Source organism: Thunnus thynnus, chromosome 8 (genome assembly GCF_963924715.1).
Source record: "Thunnus thynnus chromosome 8, fThuThy2.1, whole genome shotgun sequence".
Taxonomy (NCBI): Eukaryota; Metazoa; Chordata; class Actinopteri; order Scombriformes; family Scombridae; genus Thunnus; species Thunnus thynnus.
Genome location: NC_089524.1, coordinates 3,746,643 through 3,771,107, shown reverse-complemented (window position 1 = coordinate 3,771,107; position 24,465 = coordinate 3,746,643). Strand labels below are relative to the sequence as shown.

The 24,465-nt window shown below is 37.6% G+C and overlaps 2 protein-coding genes across 2 annotated transcripts; both read right to left on the bottom strand.

The window, feature by feature from the left end:
- Positions 1 to 971: 971 nt before the first annotated feature.
- Positions 972 to 2,069, bottom strand: LOC137188502 (uncharacterized). The gene has a single exon (XM_067598156.1). It carries the CDS (start codon positions 2,067 to 2,069, stop codon positions 1,191 to 1,193), a length of 879 nt encoding a protein of 292 aa, XP_067454257.1. The 3' UTR covers positions 972 to 1,190.
- Positions 2,070 to 12,995: 10,926 nt separating this feature from the next.
- LOC137187327 (phospholipase A2 inhibitor and Ly6/PLAUR domain-containing protein-like) lies at positions 12,996 to 22,995 on the bottom strand. Its single transcript, XM_067596144.1, has 6 exons — positions 22,898 to 22,995; positions 16,568 to 16,664; positions 15,492 to 15,593; positions 14,727 to 14,891; positions 14,465 to 14,584; positions 12,996 to 14,342 (listed from the first exon to the last, which is right to left on the bottom strand). The coding sequence occupies exons 2-6, from the start codon at positions 16,617 to 16,619 to the stop codon at positions 14,095 to 14,097; spliced, it is 687 nt and encodes a 228-aa protein (XP_067452245.1). The 5' UTR covers positions 16,620 to 16,664; positions 22,898 to 22,995; the 3' UTR covers positions 12,996 to 14,094.
- Between the last annotated feature and the right edge of the window lie 1,470 nt (positions 22,996 to 24,465).

Below are 24,465 nucleotides of genomic sequence, written 5' to 3'. Positions count from 1 at the left end.
GCGAGATTCCTCTACTTTGGTGGAACGCCAAATCCTTTCCAATTTTCGCAATGTTTGCTTTAATTTGCGGGTTTGGGAGTTATACCATGGAGCTAACCTCTTATGTTTTATTATCTTCTTTTTTAAGGGGGCGATGGAGTCGAGTGTTTGTCTTAGTGAGCCTGCAGCACTATCAACAAGATTATCAATTTGGGAGGGACTAAAGTTAACATAAGAGTCCACTGTAGTATTGAGACATGGCAGTGAATTCAGTACTGATGGAATTGCTTCCTTAAATGTATCTACAACACTATCAGAGAGACATCTAGTGAGGACATTTTTGTCTAATGGTGTATAATCCAGTAATAGGAATTCAAAAGTTATTAAAAAATGATCTGATAAAATAGGATTTTGTGGAAAAATTATTAAATGTTCAATTTAATAACAAGGTCTAGGGTGTGGTTAAGACGGTGAGTGGGATTATTTACACACTGAGAGAAGCCAATTGATTCTAATAATGAGATAAATGCAGTGCTGAGACTGTCACTATCAACGTCCACATGAATATTAAAATCACCTACTATAATTACTTTATCTGTACTAAGGACTAAATACAACAAAAACTCTGAGAATTCAGATAGGAACGGGCCAGGAGGACGATACACTATAACAAATAGAACTGGCTGTAAAGTTTTCCAGGTTGGCTGGGAGAGACTAAGAACAAGGCTTTCGAATGAGTTATAATTAAATTTAGGTCTAGGGTTAATGATTAGGCTTGAGTTGAAAATGGCTGCAACTCCTCCTCCTCGGCCAGTGTCTCGAGGAATATGAGTATTAATATGACTGGGGGGAGTGGATTCATTTAGGCTGACATATTCTTCATGACACAGCCAGGTTTCAGTGAGACAAAATAAATCAATATGATGATCTGAAATTAAATCGTTTACTAAAACAGCTTTAGATGATAGACATCTAATGTTCAAGCGTCCACATTTAATTATCTTATTTTGTTGTACTATTGCAGTAGTGGTTTTAATTTTTACTAGATTTTCATGAATGACTCTTCTTTTGTTTACTTTGGATTTAATTGATTTAAGCGGTCAGGGGACAGACACAGTCTCTATGTGGTTTTGGGTGGGTAACTGCTCTAATGGAAGCGTAGAGAAGCGTGTAGGACTGCAGCTCTGCCTCCTGGTCTCAACTCTGGGTTGTCATGGTTTTGGTCTACTAATAAACATATTTCTGGATATGAGAGCAGCTCCATCCAAAGTGGGATGTATGCCGTTTCTCCTAATCAGACCAGGTCTTCCCCAGAAAGTCTGCCAATTATCTATGAAGCCCACATCGTTTGCTGGACACCACCTCGACAACCAGCGGTTGAATTGTGACATGCGACTATACATGTCATCACTGGTCAGATTAGGCAGCGGTCCAGAGAAAATTACGGAGTCCGACATTGTTTTTGCAAATGTACACACCGACTCAACATTAATTTTGGTGATCTCCGATTGGCGTAATCGGGAGTCGTTGCCGCCGACATGGATGACAATTGTACCATATTTACGTGTATTTTTAGCCAGCAGTTTTAAATTTGACTCAATGTCGCCCGCTCTGGCCCCAGGAATACATTTAACTATAGCTGCTGGTATCGCTAACTTCACGTTTCTGACTATGGAGCTGCCAATAATCAGAGTTTGTTTCTCAGCGGGTGTGTCGCTGAGTGGGGAGAACCTGTTAGAAACATGAACTGGTTGGTGGTGAATCGTGGGCTTCTGCTTAGGGCTATGCTTCCTTCGGACAGTCACCCAGCCGCCCTGGCTTCCCGGCTGCTCGGGAGCTACCGGGGGAGTGGGAGCTACGCTAGTTCGGCCCGCACCGGATACTAGGGGCTGGCTAACTACATTAGCTGCTGATTGTTTTTCCATGGTGAGGAGCCGCGCTTCCAATTCACTAAGCCTTGCCTCCAGTGCTGCAAATAAACTACACTTATTACACGTACCACTATCACTAAAGGAGGCAGAGGAATAACTAAACATTTGACACACCGAGCAAGATAGAGCAGGAGAACGAGAGGGAGAGAGAGAAGCCATCGCTAACTGCTTAGTTTAAGTTAGCTACTAATGCTAGCTGCAGAGCTAAAGTGACTAACAACTTGTGCGATTAGCGAGAAAAGTCGCTAAGAGAAAAGCGCTGAGAGTGCTTGTGTAAAACTAGCGAAAGTTTAAATATACAGCAGATATTAATCCACAGTAATGTGATATATACAGGAAAATCAACTGAGATGAGAGCAGCAACAACGCTATCAGTAGACACAGTCGGCAACCGGAAATGATACAATACGCTTACCGTATCACGTCAGCACGTCAGCCGTTCTCCACAACCTTCAATTGAATTTCTTAGCCAAGGGCATGGCACAGGAATCAACTCTAAACTGCCCATTGCAAACACCTGCATCAACTGTTGGCTGGACCTGCCACGGACCAGCCCTATAACTGTAGTTGTCCGTGAGTGAATGAGTGAGTGGTAGAGTGCCTGAGTGAGTGCTTCTCCTCTACTGTCCAGTGTGGTCGACTCCTCCGCTGACAGGACTGTCAGCAGCTGGCAGGACCACTACAGAAAATTGCAGATGAACATTTAATATCCAGGAATTCACATTATAGACACTATGTTGACTAAACCTGTAACAAATTGGCCACAATTTCACACATTGACCATACACGGTTCAGCCATATACTAGATTTTGACCTAGTCTTGTTTTAAGTTATCACTGCACAAGACTTTCAGGAAAACACGGACTTTGCTTTGGGCAATACTCATGGTTTCAGCATAACTTAGTGGGTAAGCCTCCTTCTCAGTATTCTGTTCAAAGGTCAAATTTGCATTCAAATAAATAAATGTGAGACAGCACTCAAATAATCCCAAAACAGCTCTTGACACATGTTTTTGGTGTGGAAATCATTCCACAGTGTTTTGTTGAACAAATACACATTCGTTGGATCTTTGTTAAGACAATAAGGTGCTAACATCTTCTTATTAAGTACAGTTCAGGTCTTCAGAGAGTTCAATGAAGGCAAAAAATAATCAAAGAAAACTTCTCTTCAGAAACCTATTGTGGAGTAAATTTAAAATTAGTTTGGAACTTGGCTCTGTATTTTTAGCCAAGATTAGGGTGCCAGTAATCTTGAAACCAAACTGAATTTACTAAATTGTTTTAATTTCCACAGTGTTCCACTGTAATCACCACTCCCCGTCTGCTTTTGATCATCAGTGTTTATGTAACTGATTTAATAATTTTCATTTCCTCTGTATTCACCTAACTTAACATGTATTATTTGTTCTGACATGGACCATTGAACAAACACACTTTGAGTTGCTCCAAGTATTTTTGTTTTTGACAGAGTTATGAGAGTTCACCAAATCTTCTGTGGGTTCATGCCTCTTTCTGTCTGGCTAATTGTTACTGTACAAGCATGCTGATGGTGACAAACTGAATGACATGACATAAACCCTGATGACATTAACTATTGATAAGATGTACTTGATATGGCATTGCTTTCTAAAACTATGTACACGCTGACGTGATGTTGACAGATCACAATGTGGCCTCTTCATATTTTTTGACAAAGCAGAGCCTTTATCAGTCTGATAAACCTCAAATTTCCCCAATAAATTATTTTTAAATGTCGTTTAATATGATTTTATCTTCATCTATGTCATAAGTGTTATTCTTAAAAAACAAGCAACTCATCAATTAGATTTAATTTAATCTGCAAACCTTTTTTTTTAACTCTGTGATGTGACACTGTAAACATCCATAGAAATTTTAATTTGTAGAAATCTTGGATATGAGGACAACTCCTCATATGGAAGTGGAGGAGGTCACATTTAGCATACTTATACAGAAACAAAGGCAAGTTCAACTGTTAAATATTGTATATTTGTAGTACTTAGTGAATGATTTGTAATGATTGTCCTCTAGCACCACATCAGGCCCTGATTTACACATGTAATCAAGATATATAAAAATCCAATTCACCATGAAATTTCCTTCATTATTTTATTTCCCTCTTGAGGACACATCCTTTTATTTTGAAGTGTCTATGAAAGCCATGAAAGGCAAGTGAGAAAAAAAAAATATTTATGGACATTCATTTTTCTTAGTCTGATCTAAATTCTTTTCTCTCCTGTGTTAATGACTTAAGAACAGGTGAAAAAAAGGTTTTGCCAGGATAATCTTTCTAAGTTCCATATTTTTTTTATCTGTAAAACAAGTGAAAAAAAAGTTTTGCCTGGCAAAAAAAAAAAGTTTTGCCAGGATCATTTTTCTAAGTATTTTTTGTTTTGTTTTAAGTGTTTGTTGTTGTAATATTCATTTTTGGCCACAAGAGGGCACAAGTGCACCACTACCCCATGCTCTAAATAGGACTGAAAGTGTTCATGTTTTCTTCCAGGTGAGTTTTAATTTCTCCATACACTCTAAACACAAGGTACATATATTGTGTGTTACCAAGTTATGTAACATAACATGACAGTAATGTTACATAACTTGCTAAAACTCACCTGGAAGAAAACATGAATGCTTTCAGTCCTAGAACATGGGGTAGTGGTGTTTTTTTTTTAACCTGTTTCACAGGTGGAAAAAAAATATGGAACTCGAAAAGATTATCCTGGCAAAACCTTTTTTTTTCACCTGTTCTTAACTCATTAACACAGGAGACAAAAGAATTTAGATCAGACTTTGAAATTGTATCTCCATAAATGTTTTTTTTTCTCACTTGCCTTTCAGGGCTTCCATATTTTACTCTTATGTCAGGCCAAGATGTCATTATTGCATAACTTTATTGCCACTGAATCTGCTGAGCACAGTGATGATCCACACTTTCATTTTCCTAGTAATGGAAAAGTTTTAAGATTAATAAAATGTGTGGGTGGGAATTGTCAGATAAAGTAAACAATTGAGCGTTAAGTTTTTTTTTAGTTTTTTTTTTTTTTATCAAGATATAAAATTGTTGTTTTAATATACACTACTTTAAAAAGTGTTTTTTCATGTACATTCAATCTGAATTTATTTTTTTCTGCTTTGTCCTCTTCTGTCTCTTCTGCTCTCTGGTGTGCTGCTTTGTGTTTCTTCTCATGCTTCTCCTGACTTCTATTCTCAAAAATTCCACCGATGCTGTATTAATGTTGGTGATGTTAGTTTTAGTCATTCTATTTGACAAAGGATATTGCATTTTAAAGTAAATAATAGTTCCGTCATTTTATTTAGTTCTCCAGAGCCAAAAGCTTCAGTGAAATGTGGTTTTACACGTGTTTCACTAGTTTTTGGTAACAATTTGTTTGAACATTTTTAACAAGTAAGAAACACGGCTGTAACACATAAACGCGGAGGTTTGAGCTTACAGAATCACATTGATAAAGGTTCTTAACATCCCATACACAGCAAAGATCCATGAAATGGAAGAAAACTGCAACTATGAACTTAAAACTATATGTTAAGTGTAATGCTGTACTATCACAAAGATAGGCAGTGTGATCTTTGCATTACACAACTATGGTAAATAAGTAAATATCCTGTGTGGACATTTTGTATTGATGTGAATGTGCTCTTAGTCTATTTTTCAGATGATAAATATCAGTTGAGGGGGGTTGTTTCTTTTTTGTACTCAGTGACTATGATTTTAGAAATGCCTTTCAAGAAAATGCACAAAGTTGCGAAACAGATCCATACCATGATTTCCATCATGTTCAAATAGATCAAAAGTCTGCTGAAGTGTATCCATTGTTGTGTCACTAATAGTAATGTTAAGTGATTGAACAACAACATTGTTAGTCTGTAACTCTGAGAGTGGTCTGTTGTCATCAATATGTCGCCAATGTCTATGTCACAAATACCATTCATACCTGGGTTATGCATTCCTGCATTGTTGACTATGCCCCTTTACCACAGCTGAAGAGGAGTTTGCCCTCCTTGTGTTCAATGGTTATTACACTGGTTATGAAATTAAGTGGCAGCCCTTTGAATTTGTGGCAAATATGTATAATGAAGACAAAATGGAGCTCATTAAGTGAATCTAATACACCGTGCTCCTCCATAAAGTTGAAAAGATTAACAAAATGAAATGACACTACTCGATTTAGCTCTTCCCACTTCTTTGAAGTGAGAGATTATGACCTGCCAGCAATAACACTATGTCTGTTTAATCCAGTGTTTTCCAGTCCATGATCACATCTCACTCTGGACAGTATTTCAAAGTTCTGAACACCAGTAATGAATAAATAATCAGAAGGTACAGCAGGTACACATGCATTTTCTCAAAGCTTGGGGCATCTCTCTGTCAGGGGCTTGACCCAGTGAAGATGTTTCAGCTGCTGTGGTTGTGGACGGCAGGTGAGAAGTCATTAATTCTCTGACATGTGGCCTCCATTATCCCTTGGTAGGTTTTTAAACCTCAGTGAGAGCTGCTCTCACCTTCGATTACTTCTCTTCCTCATATGTGAGTGGTGTAGGACTCTCTCTTCGGGACCCCATCCCAAGTGGCTGCGCCTTAACCCATTTGTAGTGGCTGGCGTGCACCCATGGAGCTCTCTCGGCAACTGTTACTGCTGAGGCAGTGGTGAGGAGAACGTGGTATGACCCTTGCCACCTGACCTGGTTCCAGCGTTTTCTCCTGAATTCCTTTATCACCACCCAGTCTCCGGGCTCGAGGTTGTGGAGGTTGCCTGGCCTCTCCTGAAGAAGGGCTGCTTTCACCTGTGTGTGGATTGCACTAAAAACAGAGGACAGGTTTGCACATTCCTCTGTGCCAGGGAGCTGTCTTTTAGCTGGTCTAATACATATGTTCATTGGTCTGCTAAAAAGGATTTCAAAAGGACCGAGATTAATTCTGGATCTGATGTGTGCTCTCATTTGTGTTAGCACCAGGGCGAGAGCCTTTGTCCAGCTTAGTCCTGTCTCAGCACAACATTTGGTCAGTTTGCTTTTGAGAGTCTCATTATCTCTCTCTACTGCCTCCCCACTCTGTAGGTGGTAGACACAGTGTTGTTTTTATTAAACAATAAATAGATATTATTAAAGATGACATTCTCTGCTGTTAACTGTGCTGCAGTCTACAGATTACAAATTCTACAAATGATTGCTATACAGCTACATACTAAATATATACATATACAGTACTGTGCAAAAGTGGATTTTGTCCCCATCACTTCCATTATGAAGGGATCTTCTAATGGTCAGTATGAACATTACATTACATATTACTTTAGGGATCAAATGATTATTTGTTCATATTTTGGCCTGTTAAAAACTAATTGCATGTACCTGTCATTATTGGAGAGCACTTTGTGAGACAGAAACAAAATTTTAGCACAATCAACCGTTTCACTTTGGTATATTTTATCATTATTCTCCTACCCAAACACACCATATTTATTTTTGAAGGTTTTTTTTTTTTGATATTTCATATTGCACACAATGTGTACATGATTAGAATCATCATCTGCAGAGTTTGACAGGCAAAATTGGTTTTAATCAAATTTTTTAAAAAAAGAGGCCATCTTGGATTCAGTGTTAATGCTCAAGTTAAGACACAAGGGATGCCAGTTGTCATTTATTGACAGTTTATTTCATTTGTCACTGTTTTTTTTTTTAAATTTCCTTAATAAAGTTTTGTTTTAGATGTTGTAACTCCAATGTGGTGTTAACTTACTTATGGTGAGCTGTAAGATAATGATGTACAGTATAGTTTCAGCTCAAAAGAACAGACAATGAGAAGCTCCAACCTGAAATCCCAAACCTGCCTTCAAAAATGCTGCGTTCAAGAGCAGTCTGCAGTATTATGGAGCCACTATCTGTAATCAGCTGGCCAACTTTACATGCTTTCAAAGGTAAATTGAAGTCAGGACAGCAAAACACTTGATTGGCAGACTGTAACAAGTGTTTTATGCATTCTAATTGTCTTATTTTATTATTGGTTTGAATATATGAAAATTGAGATACTGATACTGTTATTATCAGTACCAGTACTGGTACTAAGTGTCTTGGACAACTTCTTGGACTGCTTTTTGTTAGCTTGCCATCGTGTCTGACACAGTGGTGTCATATCCATCCCGGACTTTCTGTTGTGTTTGGACTGTGTGTTTTTGTTCTTTTTGGTTTTCTGTGTTACAGTTATGTGCCCGATCATTTGGTTGAGCTTGTTTAGGTTATTTGACTTTGGGGGACTTTCTTGCATTTTTGGTTGGATTGTATTGAATGTTCTGAGATTTGGTTTTCCCTGTTTCCTTTGTGTGTTCTTTCACTCCCCCTGTGTTCATGTGCTCCTCCTCTCAGCTGCCCTGCATTACCCTTGTTAGCCCTGCCCTGATCCTAGTGTCTTCCCCAGTCTATCAGCTCCCAGACTGCCCGTGTGTTGCTCTTGGGTCCACCTGCTCCACTCACTTTGTGACAAGTGGGTTGCATTTTATTTGTTGAAATCAGATTGCGGCTGGCGAATAAGGACATATGCACACCACGTAAATGTGTAAATAAAAGGAAGTGCCACTTCTCCTCATGATCGCTGAGATCTTTTGTTCTTTGGTCTCTTCACCCTCTCCTCTCTACTAACCCGCTTGCATGTACACACACAAGTCTAAACTTTCACACATGCTACTCTGTAGTCAGAGAGAGGAATAGTTGCACGGAAATTCCAGGGTGGAACCCTTCTTTAAATCAGGTTATCAAGAACTTAACAAAAGCTGGATCAGGGTGGTTACAAAGTGCCGCTGCTAAAGGATGGAGGATGTTAATAGTTGACAGGTTCTTATCTAGTTTCTGTGAAGTGGGGTTGTGACCACGCCTGCCTTGCATGCCCACTGCCACAAAGGGAGCAGACATGGAGAAAGCAGCACTGAGACATGTTGCATCCAGCATCGTTGAAGTTATTGCATATGGTTTGACCTTCCTGGTGCATGATGTGCCAGCCTTTTTTATCTATACCATTGGTTATGGGGTAGATGACAGAAGGGGCTGGCTTTGGAGGTATGGGTGCTGGTGGGGCCGCTAATGCCAAGCAGGAGAAAGCTGAAGCTTCTGTACAGATTCTATCAGTAGAAGGTTTGTGAAGGGAAGGCATGCAACATCCATGTAATTGCCATCTATGATTTGTTTTCATATATTGGCAGGAACTGGAGAGGGACGGGAGATGAAAGTCTTAGGATGGCACATAGGAGGATTGGCTATAGACGAGGTGAAGTTAGTGGTTGCGTGCTGGGCCAGAATGTGTTGTGAGGGAAGACCGGAGTTAAAAGCAGAAGGAACTTGCTGCTGCATGGGCTGTAGAGGAAAGCTTGGTGCTGGCATCCCAGTGCCTGCTGACGTGAGCTGCAGGGAACGGATGGTGTGAGGAGCCCCAGCTAAAGCGAGCTGCTGCAGTTAGAGGACGGAGGCAGCAGGGGGCACTGGCATCCTGTTGCCAGGTTCCCATGCCAGTGTTGGCTGTTGTAAGTGCTGGAACTGAGTGGCAGGGGCCACTCTGTCATTTGCCCTGGATGGTGTAGATTGCTGATGTTGGTGATGAAAATCCAGTTGGGAGGTGGACGGTCCTGGAATTCCAGTGCTGTGTGCTTCATCTGATGTAGGTGATTGTGTATATTGTAATATTGATGGGAGGTAGTTGTTGAAGCCCTGGTGTTATTTGGTCTGGCTGATGATCCATGTTTTTTCTTTTGTGGCTGCCCTTTCTGCTGTCTTTGAGACGGAGGTTGTACTATCTCTTTTAACAGAAGCTCTGACATCATGGCAGTGATGTCACCCAGAGCTGGTGTTGATGGAGCAGTGGTCACAGCAGGCTGACATGGGGTTGTTGAAAAGTTTTGCCTTGTTGTCCGTACGATGGAATTGAATTCCTTTTTTCTTTTAATGTTTTTGGAATAAAGGCTACAGTCCAGTCTGAGATTTTTGAAGAGGGCTGACCGTCAGGGAACCTCACTGGAGTGTGATGATGAGTTATCCTTGTACGCGAAGGAGTTGAAGAACTGCGGTGATGGACTGTCCTCAGATTGCCTCATTCTCTCTTTGCTGAGGGAGGGGGTGGACTGGGAGATGCAGAGGATTCATCAGATGAACTATGCTAGTGTTGAATGTTGAGGTGAGATGAACTGGGCAGGATATGAACCATGGAGGAGAATGAGCTTGCCAGAGTTGCCCACTTACCAGATGGCTTTTGGACAACAGAAAGTAGGGTCTCAGTCATGGAGGTGGAGAAAGAAGTTTTCGGCTGGATCTGTTGCCGTTGGATGGTGGAAACTTGGGACATGGTCATCCTGATTTTGTCCAAAAAGATGGTCTGATGGGGATAATGAGACAAAATCCATACTCAAGATGAGGTGAGTAGAGGGCTGATGTAGCTCGTATGATAAGTAACTTAGCTCCGTTGTTGGAGTGTACTTGAGGTGATGTTGAGTGTTTTCGGTTCTGCTGCAGAATATAAGAACGAAAGAGGAGGAGAGGGTTAGGTTGGTATTTATAGGAATGCCCGAAGAGGTGCGGTTGAGGTGTGGTCCTGCTTCTGAAAATTCTCTAGATAAACTTCAATTAAACTGAAAAGGTTTGGGTAGCTTTGTTCTAAAATTTGCTATTGTATTGTTGGGGTAAAATGATGTGGAAGAATTGCTAGGTAATGTAACTAAAAAACCCCTCCCCATCCATGTCAGAATAACATCTCAGTATGCAATACACTTTTTCTAAAAGGGGGGGGGGGATGAAAAAGCATAATTTATGACACTTCCATGCTAGAAGAACACGATTGACACCTCTATTCATGTTTGTCATATTCCATGTAAGGACAATACAGGTCTAGGAAAAACAATAATTAAAAAATGAAATAAAAATAAAAATAATGAAAAAACACAAAATTATAATAACTGTCATGGATAGTCTATATCAAACAATCATGTTTCACTGCAGGAAAAAGGACTCTCTCTCTCATATATTCAAATAAGCTTTATTGCTTTTTATATAATTATACAATAATATGCAAATATAAACAATAATATTAAATACAGTATAATAAAAGGCATTTTTACAGATGCCTTGATAACTCAACAGTATGATAGGTTAATGTTAATGTCATCAGTCTTACTTATTTCTCCTTCGATTCTGAGAAAGGAGATAACGGTAGGATAAGGAAGTGTATTGTGTTGTGGGCAGATGTGGCACACTCTGTTCCTGTTTTGGGTGGTCCGTGGATGTATTAAGGAAACTGGATAAATCATTGGAGTCCTGTTCATTCCTATGAAAGTTGCTCAGTGTCGCATGAAGCCAAAAAGGCCACTTCCCACTGTAAAGAAATTACCCATGAAAACACACTGCGCACACTCTATGGGCCTCATGCATCCATGGAGCATGCTCAAGTTGCTCATTTAATTTTACATTTCCATGAATATGTGGCTGAGGATATTTAATATTTAATCTTAAAATATAAAGTCTTCCTCAATTAATATTGAGCCACGTCACCCAATAAAAACATTCTAACATTGTGTGTGTGTCAAACGGGACTTTACATTGACATCCCTCATTTAATCCCTAAAAAATAAAAATAATGAAAAAACACAAAATTATAATAACTGTCATGGACAGTCTACATCAAGCAATCATGTTTCACTGCAGGAAAAAGGACTCTCTCTCTCATATATTCAAATAAGCTTTATTGGCATGACAGATCAGAAACCTATATTGTCAAAGCAGTACAGAAAATTATAAATATTGACAGATGATCAATAATTATACAATAATATGCAAATATAAACAATAATATTAAATACAGTATAATAAAAAGGCATTTTTACAGATGTAATCACACAGAAACATTTACTACAAAGCTTGTTTCTCTCAGATTATCACAAGATTTAATATATTTTGAGGCCATTACTGCACATTGCCTTTTCTCCCCACATAAATAGGACAGTTTCTGAAGATCAGGGAGGTGGATAAATTCAGGATATATATGATTTATTTTTTCAAAGAAAACCTCTCTCAAATTTTATATTTGTCACAGTATAATAGGAAGTGAGATTCTGTCTCAACTTCTCCTTTATGACAAAGTGAACACAGCCTGGCCTCCCTGGGGAGCCTGTTCTGCCTGTGACGGCCTGTTTCTATGGCCAGACTGTGTCCACTCAGTCTGTACATTGTCAGCGTTTTCCTAAGTTTTCTATCAGTCACGATGGTCAGGTACTCTGCCACCATGTACTCTCTGTTTAGGGTCAAATACAATTCTAATTTACATTGTGATTTTGTGATAATTTTCTTTTTGTTTTGAGATGATTTGGTCGGGCCTCATTGTTTTTGGTGTGTGTGGGCAGAGCTTCAGCAGCAGCTGGCAGAGGGGACTCTGATCTTTGTTCCTCTCTCTCTATTGCTAATCACAAAACTATATTAGCTGTGGGAAAAGGGGGATGATAAATGACATTTTTCTCATTTCCCTGCTAGATAAAACAAACAAATTAAAAATGAAAATAAAAAATGAAAGAAATTTAAATAAATAAATTTTGTATTTATCAAAGGCCAAAGTGGCCTTGCCCTAAAAATGACTCAATTCCAGGCCTGTTATTCTGACAATGCATGAAGTGTGCATGCACATGAAGTGTGCAGGCATGTGACCTACTCAGCAAACATCCTGTTTCCTGAGAATCTATGCAGCTGCGCCCTCATTGAGCAACAGCTCTAACTGATAAAGGTAAGAACAGTACATCACACAGCGACACCTAAAAAACTTTTCTCAACAACAATAACCACAATACATCACATGTGCTTACATCAAACTCTCAGGTCTCAAGTGAATTAGAGCCAGCATTTTTTCGGTTTTTCTCTCCCTTTCTCTCCTTAGCTGGGCAGAATGAACTCTTGACCTCTGCTCTCCCCCAACAACAGCCTTAGCCTTACTTTGAAAATTTGGAAACTGTGGAGGAGTTGAAGGACTGTATGTTTGGTAAGAAGGCAGGGTCACACCAGCTAGTCAGTAAAAACACACAAAGCAGGATTCAGAGTTTTAACTTTAATCAAGAAAATCAGCTTTACATGGCCAGAGTCACAGCAGGCATTACAGACAATTCAATAGCTCCACTCTTCTCAGTAAGTGCTTACTTCCGTTCATTATGTAGCTGGGTATGTGTTTATACGTGGCATTTGTTTTACTCTGTCAGAACTGCTTGTCAGACGGTTGAATACTGCTTATCATATGGGGTTGTGATATGTAGCACAACAAGCTAGTGAAGCTCTGTAAACAGAACCGTGTTGTCATGTCACCCAGTGCAGCGGTGTGGCTCACTGATGTGTTTTTAATAGTTTTTGGACAACGGAGGTCTACGGCACAGAGGCATAAGATGTATCCGCTTTTGGATACACACACATAATACTTGTAAGTAGGATGAATCCATTGTTGGTTTGAAACTGCTCATGAAATTTGTTGATGATAAGAAAAATATAGAACATTACCAGCCTTATCCTTTAAAGCTGAAGTAAAGGTTTGATCTTTGTAATGTTCATTTGTTGGAAAAAGCAGGACTGAGATTTAACATGGATATCACACTGGATTTAAAATTCTGGGCAAACATGCCAACTAAATATAAATAATTTTGCATAACAGTATCTGGACCAAGAAAAATAATTTTGTTTATCATAGTTAAGTTGTAGAAATATTTGAGACATTGACTCTTTTATTGCACTAAGGCAGTTTTGGATTGTGTCTAACTTCATAGAGTTATTGTGATTAAAAGAGAGATGCAGCTGTCTCATTAGCATAACACTGATAAATGATATCAAAGCAAGAAATGATGCAGCAGAGAACAGGATTGAACCAAGAACTGAACCAATATACTCATGATTTAGGAGTTTTCATCAAGTTACTCACTACTCAGGTAGTCTTCACTAATTACTCTTTTCCTCTGCACTGCAAGTACTTATTTTGATGGGTACTTATGAATATGAATCTACTTGTTACTTACATATAAAGTAACACTACTGTTTTGGGTTATTTTAATTAACTCTTATCATTAGCTAGCTTTTTTTTACTAGGATGCTGCGGTTATGGTTAAAATAATTATTTATCAAGCTAAAACATTCAAAATGTAAAAGACATCTCACTGTGTAAATGAGTGAGATGATGACAGATGTATTTGGCTCACGACAAGAGTAATGAGTCCAAACAGCAAAGGGATCACATTCAGTTTGACAGATGAGGCTGAGTTACAGAAGCTTCTTCCACAACATTTTGGTTCACTAAGGAATTTAAAAGGCCAATCAGGTATGACCTTAAAGAGAGGAGCAACGTCACAGAGGTTTGCAGAGGCACATCCATAGGTATGCATTGTTTCACCCTCATGTGCCACTGTGGATGACAAAATCATTGTTAGACCACAAGATTTTTTTTTTTCAAATTCAAACAGCAGGAAATGGCCACTTTAAAGACAGCAATGTGTTTTGAGGCACAAAATGTTCATGAGGGCTCACCAGTCCCATTAAAGCAGCGGTCCTCTGTTCCCACACACTGTACTGTCTTGTCATATGCGGCAGAAAATGGATAATTAAAGGCGAAACACTGCAGGTTGTTTTTCTTCTGAACACCAGGGTCTGAAACAGAACAGGAGACATGGCAGAAACTGTACAAGACACAAAGTGACTTATTGTTCTTCACTGTGACCAACATTAGACTGATATTACATGTGAATGTGATTTTGTGTCTTACAAAAGGGAAACTTTTCTCTTTACTTACAAGGAATGTCTTCACTGTTGCAGCGATCTGTGCTGCACACATGAACAGATGCAGACATGGTTGCAAAAGCAATATTAAAAGAAAATGTGTGCTGTCCTTCACGGACAAAGAAGGTTGACAAACACAACCTGGAGGTGTTCTGTGAGAGTTTCCCAAGCATACTTCCTGTAAAGTGAAACACAGATCAAACTCTGTAACACAGAAATCCCATTTAAAACTGAATAAGTGAATGACATTAATGAAAAATCAGTTTTTATTTTTATACTTTTTACAGATACTGTAGTATCAAAACCTGTTTGTAGTATCAAACAGGTTTTGAGCTGTTTGAGGATATGTACTGGCATATTCAATTCTACCTGATTATATCCAATTGTTATATAAGTATTGGGAATCATTTTACACCATTATTGCCAAGTTGTCTTCTGGCCTTTTATTTTTTTTATAAGTTATTCTAGTCATTTTACACCGTTATTTCTTGATCTCCTCCAGAGAGTATTTTTTTTAAAAGGTGAAGACTTCAGCAGACCCAAGCAAAGTGACATGTAATACAAACACACTCAAATTTCTCCAGTGTATGATTATGATTCTTCTACCGTGCCTCTATACGTACATTGTGATTAACTATGGTTCATGAGATTATAACTACACCAATACAAATTGTATCACACTAGCCCTTATTGCTTATAAACTTATAAAATCAATCTGCATAGCTTAATATTGTCTTTAAGCACACCAATGACTTTTAATGAAAATACACCACAATACCTTGAAGGGCAACAGTTGCACACAGCTCAGTCGAGCCACATAGACGTAAGGTCTGTTGCTTTATGTCAGTCCCATCACCAACCCAACACTCAAGAGCTTCAGCTGCAATTTATGACAGAAATCAAGGTGAGTTGAACAATCAGCATGAATCCTGTTTGTCATATAAACACAGGTACAGTATGCAAAGTTAATCTGATGAGAGACAATCCCAAATTACAACACACAATGACAGAATGATATTTAAACCAAAATAAATCCAATAAATTCTTCTTAACAAATATATAAAATATCAGAAATCAGTCATCAAATTAAATGGCTGCAGCCTTTAGATGTACAGTTTTCTGTCATGGTGACGTCTGCATTATCTCTCTTTCTAAAAATGTTTAAAGAATGAAATGGCACTATGTAAAGTTATGTTAACTGGGACATTTCTGTGGCCAATAAAGAAAAACTTATGTTTGGGGAAAGATTGTGGTTTTATTTCAATACTGAAAAAGTAAACATGTCCTGTTCTTCAAGTCTGTGTTGATGTTTTTATTATTTAACCAAGACCATCATCTTTCCTTTATCTTAACAAAGTGCTTTGAGTCCCCAAACATAACTGTAACTATTAATACTTTGTTATTGAATCACCATTTATAGACCTTATTTATTTATTTTACTTTCTTTTTATTTATTATTTTGTTATGTCTTCATTTATCCTAAAAGTGTTTGGTTGTTTCTTTGAGCTGCAGTAAACAGAGGTCACTGTTTGGGACAAGAACTTACTATTATGAGACTGATTCATTTATTAAATTGAACAAGGGTCAGTGGTGCCCACAATAATGAGGTAATTCAATAATCAAGTATTTTAATACTCCTACGTTACAATAAAAATATTAATCATGCTTAGTTGACATGAGTGAATATTGTAGGAAAAACAAATTAAATATGTTGACAATGAACTTTTTGTAACTTGATAGCTCCATAAAAGATGTTTCTTCATTATGCTGATAAAAAATGAAATCTTTGCAGCATGAACTACCTGACATGACAGTTACCTGCAGAAATGCTGTTTTAAGAGTGAGTGAGGTTACCTGTGCTGGAGAGTGTCCAGATGAGAGTGAGAGACAGGATCAGCTTCAACATGATGAGTAAATCTCCAGATTACAGGAAATATTTTATATAGTGAACCTGTGTTTAAAAGAGGAAGTTATGGGAAATGATTAAATACCAAAGGAACTTTATTCCTTCACTTTAAAAGCAACAAAATTATAGAAATGAGTAGAAATGATTCACATCAGAAGTTTAGTTGAATAGAATAAAATGCAAGTTCAATATTATTAAAGAACTATCATAAATTATTATAATGAATAATATAATAATAAAATATCAAGGCATCAAAATGAACATCAGTCTTGATCGTCATTTCAACAAATTTCAGAATTATTTTTAATAAAACTTACCCAATCAAAATTCAACACACCCAGTTCATCAACAGAAAAGAGGAACACTTACTAATTTTTTTAAATAAAAATGTGTTGAATTTGTTGTGAAATGTCTTCAAGATAACCATTACTCTAAACTGAAAATTGTCCCAGAAGAAATATCTGTTGTTCTTCTCTGATCAGAATGAAACTAAGAGTTCTAAAACTGTTCCATCTATACTATCTATACTAATTATGTCTCAACCTCTTCACTGTTTTTTCACAGCCTAAGGGCACAGTTTCACTTCTCTACATGATACTGATAAGATAATATCAGATGATTTACTGCTGTGTTACCACGGTGCTGCTGTGTTGGTAAAATAGGTGGCTGCACTAAATAACTGCTGGATCGCAGCAGAGTGCTTGAATCCTGCTGACAGTATTTTAGGATAATACCCCCTCAGACCACAATGCAGTTGCAAAGGCAGAGTGGTGCTGTCTGAAAGTGAAGCAGTAGAAACTGACAGCAGTGAGCGATCTTTCTTGTAGCTTAGCACTGCACATACTGTAGTTGTGTGTGGCACTTTGTGTTCATCATGTCTTAATTCTAGGCTCCCTTATCATGTTGTTTGTTTGGAAATGCTCCTGTTACATCTTATATCTCTTATTAGGGTTCATAAAGACCGTTTTGTGCACACCTCTAGTAATTGTTTTAAGTTAAATAGTGTAACACTAACTCAGCTAGCTTTGCTGTTTTTCAGTGGGTCTTCCCATTGTATTAATATGTTGTTAGCATCATGCTAAGTGTCCTGTCAGCCAATTCAGTTTGTGACAAGTGTCATGTTGTGAAACAATTTTATTGTATAAGTAGAAGTCCTTTATTCAAAACGTATGTAATAGTAAACATTTTTATTGGTTAAATGTAGTTTAAATATCATCATATAAAGTCTTCAACTGTTGGAGGAAAACCTCTGTTAACATACTGTTAACTTTAAGTGAGCTGAGCTAACTGGTAAACATCTACTCCTTATCTACTTTACTTAAAGAGAATTTGATTTTTTATGACTCATAAACAGACACTAACTTATTTACAATAACAATAACAATTAAAGCTGCAAGCAGTATTGGTTGGGACTTCGCACTCTGGCCCGTTGGGATCAGATCATTTTGCTTTTTAAAAATGAGGGATATTTCTTACAAGTGTGGTGTGCTTTTATTTTGAAAGTTTGATTGAAAAGTGTACTGTCAGGTGTGTAGAGACAATAAGTAACTGCAGCTGGACACAGAAAAATACTCATATATTTGAATGGAGAGTGTGAGCGAACCCACACCTTTTTGATCATTTACTGCTCCCACATAGTTTTAGATACGAACTTCATTTGAGCTTTAAATGAGTCACAAGACTTTGACCTACAAATCTTGAATTTACATGTGTTTTCTATCTTGTATTGTTTTTGAGATATTAGAGTGTCAGTTTTAAAGTCTTTTCTTACTCCTCTTGTGATTTTATTATGAGTGTGTATTGTGTGTGAGTGTTTCACAGCACTGAGGGAGTGACATCACCAGGAGCAGTTGGAGAGGAGGGTTTTAGAGTACACTTCTTGTGAAATCTCCTCATAAATCCCGTTACTTTGGCCAAATCTAACATTAAAAATCATATTTTAGTAGGACATTTCGTTGCAAATCCATTGATACAGGTTTGAAAGTGGTCAGACTTATACTTTAGACGTCAGAAGCATCTGTTTGACACAAAGTTCATGCCCATACATTGCCTCCCCATTGTTTTACATTGTAAGGGTGATGTGGCACTACAACTTTCAGGGCTTATAAAATCCAAACTTTTCGAGTTATTACAAAGTTTTTAACAACTTTTTTCAGCACTGTGTCATAAGTCATGTATTAAAATTTGAAGCCGATACCATTAACGCCCTCAGAGGAGATAGCATTTGTTCGGGGGCCAAAACTGGGGCAAAGTCTTATTTTGAAATTGAGATTGTGAACTTCTTTTTGGATTAAGGTCAGGGCTGTCAGCGTATGATTTGTAGGTCTTGATGAGATGAATAATTGAGTTTTGGTTTGATCTCTCTACGACATTTCTACGGGCCGTGGCAGCCATTTTAGTTAGTTAGTTAGGTGGAGCTAGAGAGCACATTTTGGCACTTTAGGGGTTAATTTTTTCATTTTATCAAATTTTTCACCAGACCTGATGTGCGTGCCAAATTTGGTGAGTTTTTGAGCATGTTTTGGGGGTCAAATTTAGGGTTTAAGTGGCGTAATAATAAAGAAAGAAAGAAACAAACAAATGCACGAAAAACAGTAGGGTCCTCGCCTAAGGGCGAGGACCCTACTGTTTTACAGTAGAGGACTACTGTTTTTCAGTAGTCCTCTGCCTTTTGGGCTCGGTCCCTAATTAATAACAATTTGTTATTAAGTTTAGCTCCATGTAAAATGAATAATGCTCATCTGCCTTAACGACGCAGTTTATACACTTTTATAACTGCTGCTTTAGCAGAAGACTAAGTGCTACTAAGTCAACGTTTGGAGACCTTTCACTACACAAGCTGGACGCTGCCATCTTTGTCCTGTATTCTTCCTCACCTGAGTCCGAGGGGCTGGTATAAACTGCAGATTGGAGTCAGACGTCTTGACCAAGGTACCACATTTTATTTTTTGCTCTTCTGAATGAGGTGGCCAAAATAGTTTTGGGCCTCTCTGTTTCCGAGTGTCAAATCAGGCCTGCAACGGGTTTTTTTTATTTCAATATCTGCCGGCCTGTGTGTGGTGTATGTGCTTGGTGAATATGAGCCCACTAATTTTGGTGTAAATTTAAACCAGGTGGAATCTAAATTTCACGTGGAGTATGTTGTTTTCCAGCTGAAGAGAAGTATTGTTGTAACCTTCAAGTTATTGAAAGGAAAGAGAGCGTGAGATTTAAAGGAGACTAGGTATCCTTTCATTGTTTATTAGGGAAATTTTACAAAAATAAAAAAGAGAAAATTATCTCTAAAAAATGATTTTAGTGTGATGTTTGATTATTACATTTACTAGAGGTATTTAAACATAGCAGACATTAGTGATAGTTTGTTGAAGGAGTGATACTTAATTGCAGTAGTCTAATGTAATCTAATCTATAAACTGTAATCTAAAGGTAGATTACAGTGTATAGATTTGATACAAGGGTTAAGTAAACAGTTTAATAAGTGTGTTACAGTTCATTAGCAGTGAATAAAGGGGCTCAAGACAATTAAAAGTGTATATACGCAAAAGAGAAATAGGATAAAATTATCTAAGTTAGTTGACTTAAAGAACTTAGGGCCCCTCCCTGATTAGACTAGGGATAGGTGGGCTACATGGTAAACAAATGTCCATTCTCATTTCAAGTAAAATAAGTGCTGCACTTAAAAATAAAATATTGTGCACCCTAAAATAAAGTGGATTTTCTGTGCCTTCAGTTCAAAAAATTGAGTGGATTTGTTTGCTCCAAAGATTTGTGCTTTGTCTGTAGTGGCACTAGCTCTTGAAGAATATTAGACAAACTAGTTTTGAAGTGCCCATGCAAGCATTTGCACCATTTTACACACATAACCACAGTCATTGTGTATTGGGCTCTGAACACTTCCAAAATGCAGGTGACCTATGCTCAGCAATGTACCTGAATGCCTCCTGTGTAGTGACTCACTGCTGATCTGCTAAATGTGCTAGTGCTAAGCTTTCTGTCTAGACACAGGGTACGCGTGTCCATTCTTGATTAAAAGCTCTTTTTTCATTGTTTACTTTTCTCTTTTTAGAGCACTTTTCTCAAACTCATGCCATGCCTTGTCTCTGGTCTCTCCCTGACATGCTTGTCAGTGGGCAAACACCTGAAGCTCTGCCCTGCCCCTGCACAGAGTGGAGCGACTTACTGATTGCTGGTTTATTAACATTAAACATATCACGTATCCACACGCTCACACAGATTCCTTCCTTTAGCAGAGAAATAATAGTTCTTAAAAATGTAGCTTGAAATTGCTGAGAGATCCATATTTACATGATCCAGGGGGTCTAAAAACTGGAGAGAAGGCTGAGAAATTTCATTTTGCGTCATGATTTTTTGAGAATTTTTATGAAAACTGTTCAGAGGAGAAAATCGTCTTGTGAGCCAAAAGCAACCTGCTGCTGGTGGCCAGTCTGACTGCCGGCCTGCTGCTGCTTAGTGTAACAACAGCTCACATCCAGTTTTCATCCTTTGTCTCATTTTCTCTTTTTTCTTCTCTGTTGATTTTACTGCAACTAAAAGGCTGTTTTAATGTTTTTGTTGTTTTGTGCATCAAATTTATGCAGAATATTTTTTTGTTTTACATGATCTGCCTGGCTGCCACTCAGATCTCCCATTAAAAAAATCCAACAAAAAAAGAAAGAAAATGTGTCTAGAACCATGTTGGAAAGGAAAGACAGTTACTGGTATCCTGCTTTTGCTGAGTTTGTAAACTGTGTCTGTGAAAAAGAGCTGAATGTTTATAAAATGCAGCAAGACACGCTCTGTTTAAACTGTGAACTTTTTTTGAACTTTGCAAACTATGTAGAGACTAGCACAGACATGCAGCCTATGCCACTGTCAAAGAGAGACACAGATTTTCTTTTTAGATTGCATATTTATAAACTAAGGCTGTGGCAATTTGGATTAAATCTTAATTGTTAGATTTGTCCAACACATCTAGTCTGATCTAATTAATGTCCTCTAGTGAAGCTGGAAGTTGTGCAGCTGTTTGTTGTGTTTAATACTTTGGATTTTGTCGAGCAAGTTGTTGAATAGCTCTTTTAAATTAATATACTTACTGTGTGGGATTTTCCAAAAAAACACAGTTTTCCTTCAATCATCATTTGTGTTAATTTATCATTTAAGTATCTTGGTGCTTAATTGATCTTTTCTTTTAACTCCTAATGTAGCCTACTCCTATTCTGGGTTGAACATAGATAACGTCAGTGGTTAACATGGTGTTATTATGGGAAAACATCCAATGTATTTAATAAATTATTAATTATTAACCGATGATCAATTGTTAACACGACTGACTATTGATTAAAGAAACTGCTTACTTACATCACAGCTAAGCTTTCCTGTCTCAGATAGAGAATTGACAGAGTTGTTCTTAATCTATTAAGATGAAAATTGTTTATATGTCTGGTGTTATATGTGCTGATTACATAATCTATGAAAAAAATCTATGAAATGTTATTGGTACCAAATCCAACTCATAAACAGACTTGTAGATAAAAACACATGTGAAATACTTATTTATATCGGAAATAGAAAGGACATTTAAATCACAGAGAAGCGGGTCTAAGTGTTAAATCTGACTTCTTAATGTACAGGAAAGACCAGAATGTGCATTTGATCGAAGAAAAATGTATGATTGCTGCAAGCTGCTGCAGCAATGTTATTTTTATTGTAGCGCCACCTATGGGTGAAACTGCATCAGATTATTAATCCTTGTTCAGTGTCCCTGTCTGTGCAGCTTTCCCAAATTAGGTTGCAATTGGATGATGCATTCAAGTTATTTCAGTTATGCAATCATATATATCAAGCATCTTTGACTATCTTTAAAAGCAATAAAATGCAAATAAAAAAGTATTGTTATTGTTATTGTTATTGTTATTATCATCATCAAATGTCAAACAATCCCTCCTTCTTCAGTTTTACACCGCCATCGTTGAAAGCATATTCACCTATTCTACAACAGTCTGGTACGACAGCCTTGACAGTCAGTCAAGCAAAAAACTGCAGCATATAGTCAAAATTATGTAATTATAATAATAATATGCCATGCCTACAAAACTGTGGTAACCAGTGGAAGGAGGTATTCAAAAACACTTGCAGCAATCACACGAATATACAAAAACTACAATTATTCTAAAATTAAATCATGCAATTATGTTTATGCAATTAATATCTTCAACATCACAAACAGTGAAATAACAAATACAGAGTGGACTAAAAGTTCAATGTGTTCAACAACTTACCGCTCAGTTTGTCTCTGATCAGGAAGGAAGGAAGTTATGCTTCAGTTCCCTCGGCTGCTCCTTTTTTATGGTGTGTATAGATTGTACACACACACACACACACCTACATGGGCGTGGCTTCACTTTGTGCAGAGATTTGCTTCTGCTCCTCCTCTTTGGCTCAAATACAAAAGAGGAAGTTTTGTGACCTGAAACAGACCCTGCAAACCTGAAAGTGAAAGTAAAGAAAACTTCCTTCATGCACAATTTATAATGCCCCCCTCCAAAATAATTTTGAGTGTACAAAATCTATTTTTATCTCAACATGTTCTTTCCAAGCAGGTTTTTGATAAGTTCCAATTTCATTTCAGGGTTTTGCGTAGTATCATATCAGATTTATGAGGTTGTGAAAGTCTGAACTGTGACCAACTCATGACCATTAGCAATTGGTTAGGAATAAATGTATAAAATGTGTATTTTCTTACCAATTTTCTAGACTAGTAATCTTTTTCATTTAAAATGTATATTTTCAATCCAGCCTCCTGTTAATTAAGCAGAGGAAGTTATTCTGGATAATCCACAGAAAACACTGTGAACTTCCTTCTACCAAAGAAATGTATGTTTTTTATTGTATCCACTGTCATTCATCATTATCACAGCAGCCCAGTCATCAGAATAAAATGTTGGCGTTGTACGTTTCTGCGAACCACAGATACATGAATCTCTATGTTTTATTACATATCATGTCAACATTTCTACAATACATATCATATCGAAAGTGACGTAGTTCAGATGATCTATAAGAGCTGACTTTCATATGTTGAGGAGGCACGTTGGGCAGTGGTTAGATAATTAATTAGATAGCAGAAAGATGCAAAAGCAGCAGAGAGCATTGTTTGAGACCACTTCCAGACCACTGTTACACAGAACATTTTTACTGTGGCGTCAAGTTGGGACACTTTTACTGGACATTTTGCACCCGTTTTTCTAGCGACTATAGTTGGTATTTTATAACACAACGCATGATCTTTTCCTAAACCTAACCAAGTCAAACACTGGAATAAAGATTACCAGTTAGAGTGGGTTTCTAAATAAACCATTCCATTTCCATTTCCCCCTACTGACAGATTATCTCAGTGTTCACATAATGTATTGTATCTCATCATTTCTCACTCCAAAAAGATCTGGACCAAAATACCATGCACTGTCTACCAAAATGTATAAGTTATCATATTAGATAATTTCCTGATGATTTCTTGATATCCTGTTCTTCCAGCTTGTGTTGAGGTTTTTATTATTTAACCACGACCATCGTCTTTCCCTCTGAGTCCCTCAACATAACTTTAAATATGTTACTATAAAAATATTAATCATGCTTTAATTGGCATGAGATGATATAACAAACAAAAATAAATGATGATGATGAACCTGAACTTGAACAAAAGTCAGCACCTGGTAGACACACAGCAGAGATAAAAAAAATAGGAGAATTATGAACTACCTGACATGACAGCTACCTGCAGAAATGCTGTTTTAAGAGTGAGTGAGGGTACTTGTGCTGGGAAGTGTCCAGATGAGAGTGAGAATGT

What these genes read in the sequence shown, in the direction of transcription:
- LOC137187327 (XM_067596144.1), bottom strand. Translation starts at nt 16,619, where the DNA reads ATGTTGAAGCTGATCCTGTCTCTCACTCTCATCTGGACACTCTCCAGC. An exon ending in CAACAGTGAAGACATTCCTT is followed by an intron (nt 14,585 to 14,726) that starts GTAAGTAAAGAG and finishes GTTCTGTTTCAG; the next exon opens with ACCCTGGTGTTCAGAAGAAA. An exon ending in CCGCTGCTTTAATGGGACTG is followed by an intron (nt 14,343 to 14,464) that starts GTGAGCCCTCAT and finishes TGTCATCCACAG; the next exon opens with TGGCACATGAGGGTGAAACA.
- LOC137188502 (XM_067598156.1), bottom strand. Translation starts at nt 2,069, where the DNA reads ATGGCTTCTCTCTCTCCCTCTCGTTCTCCTGCTCTATCTTGCTCGGTG.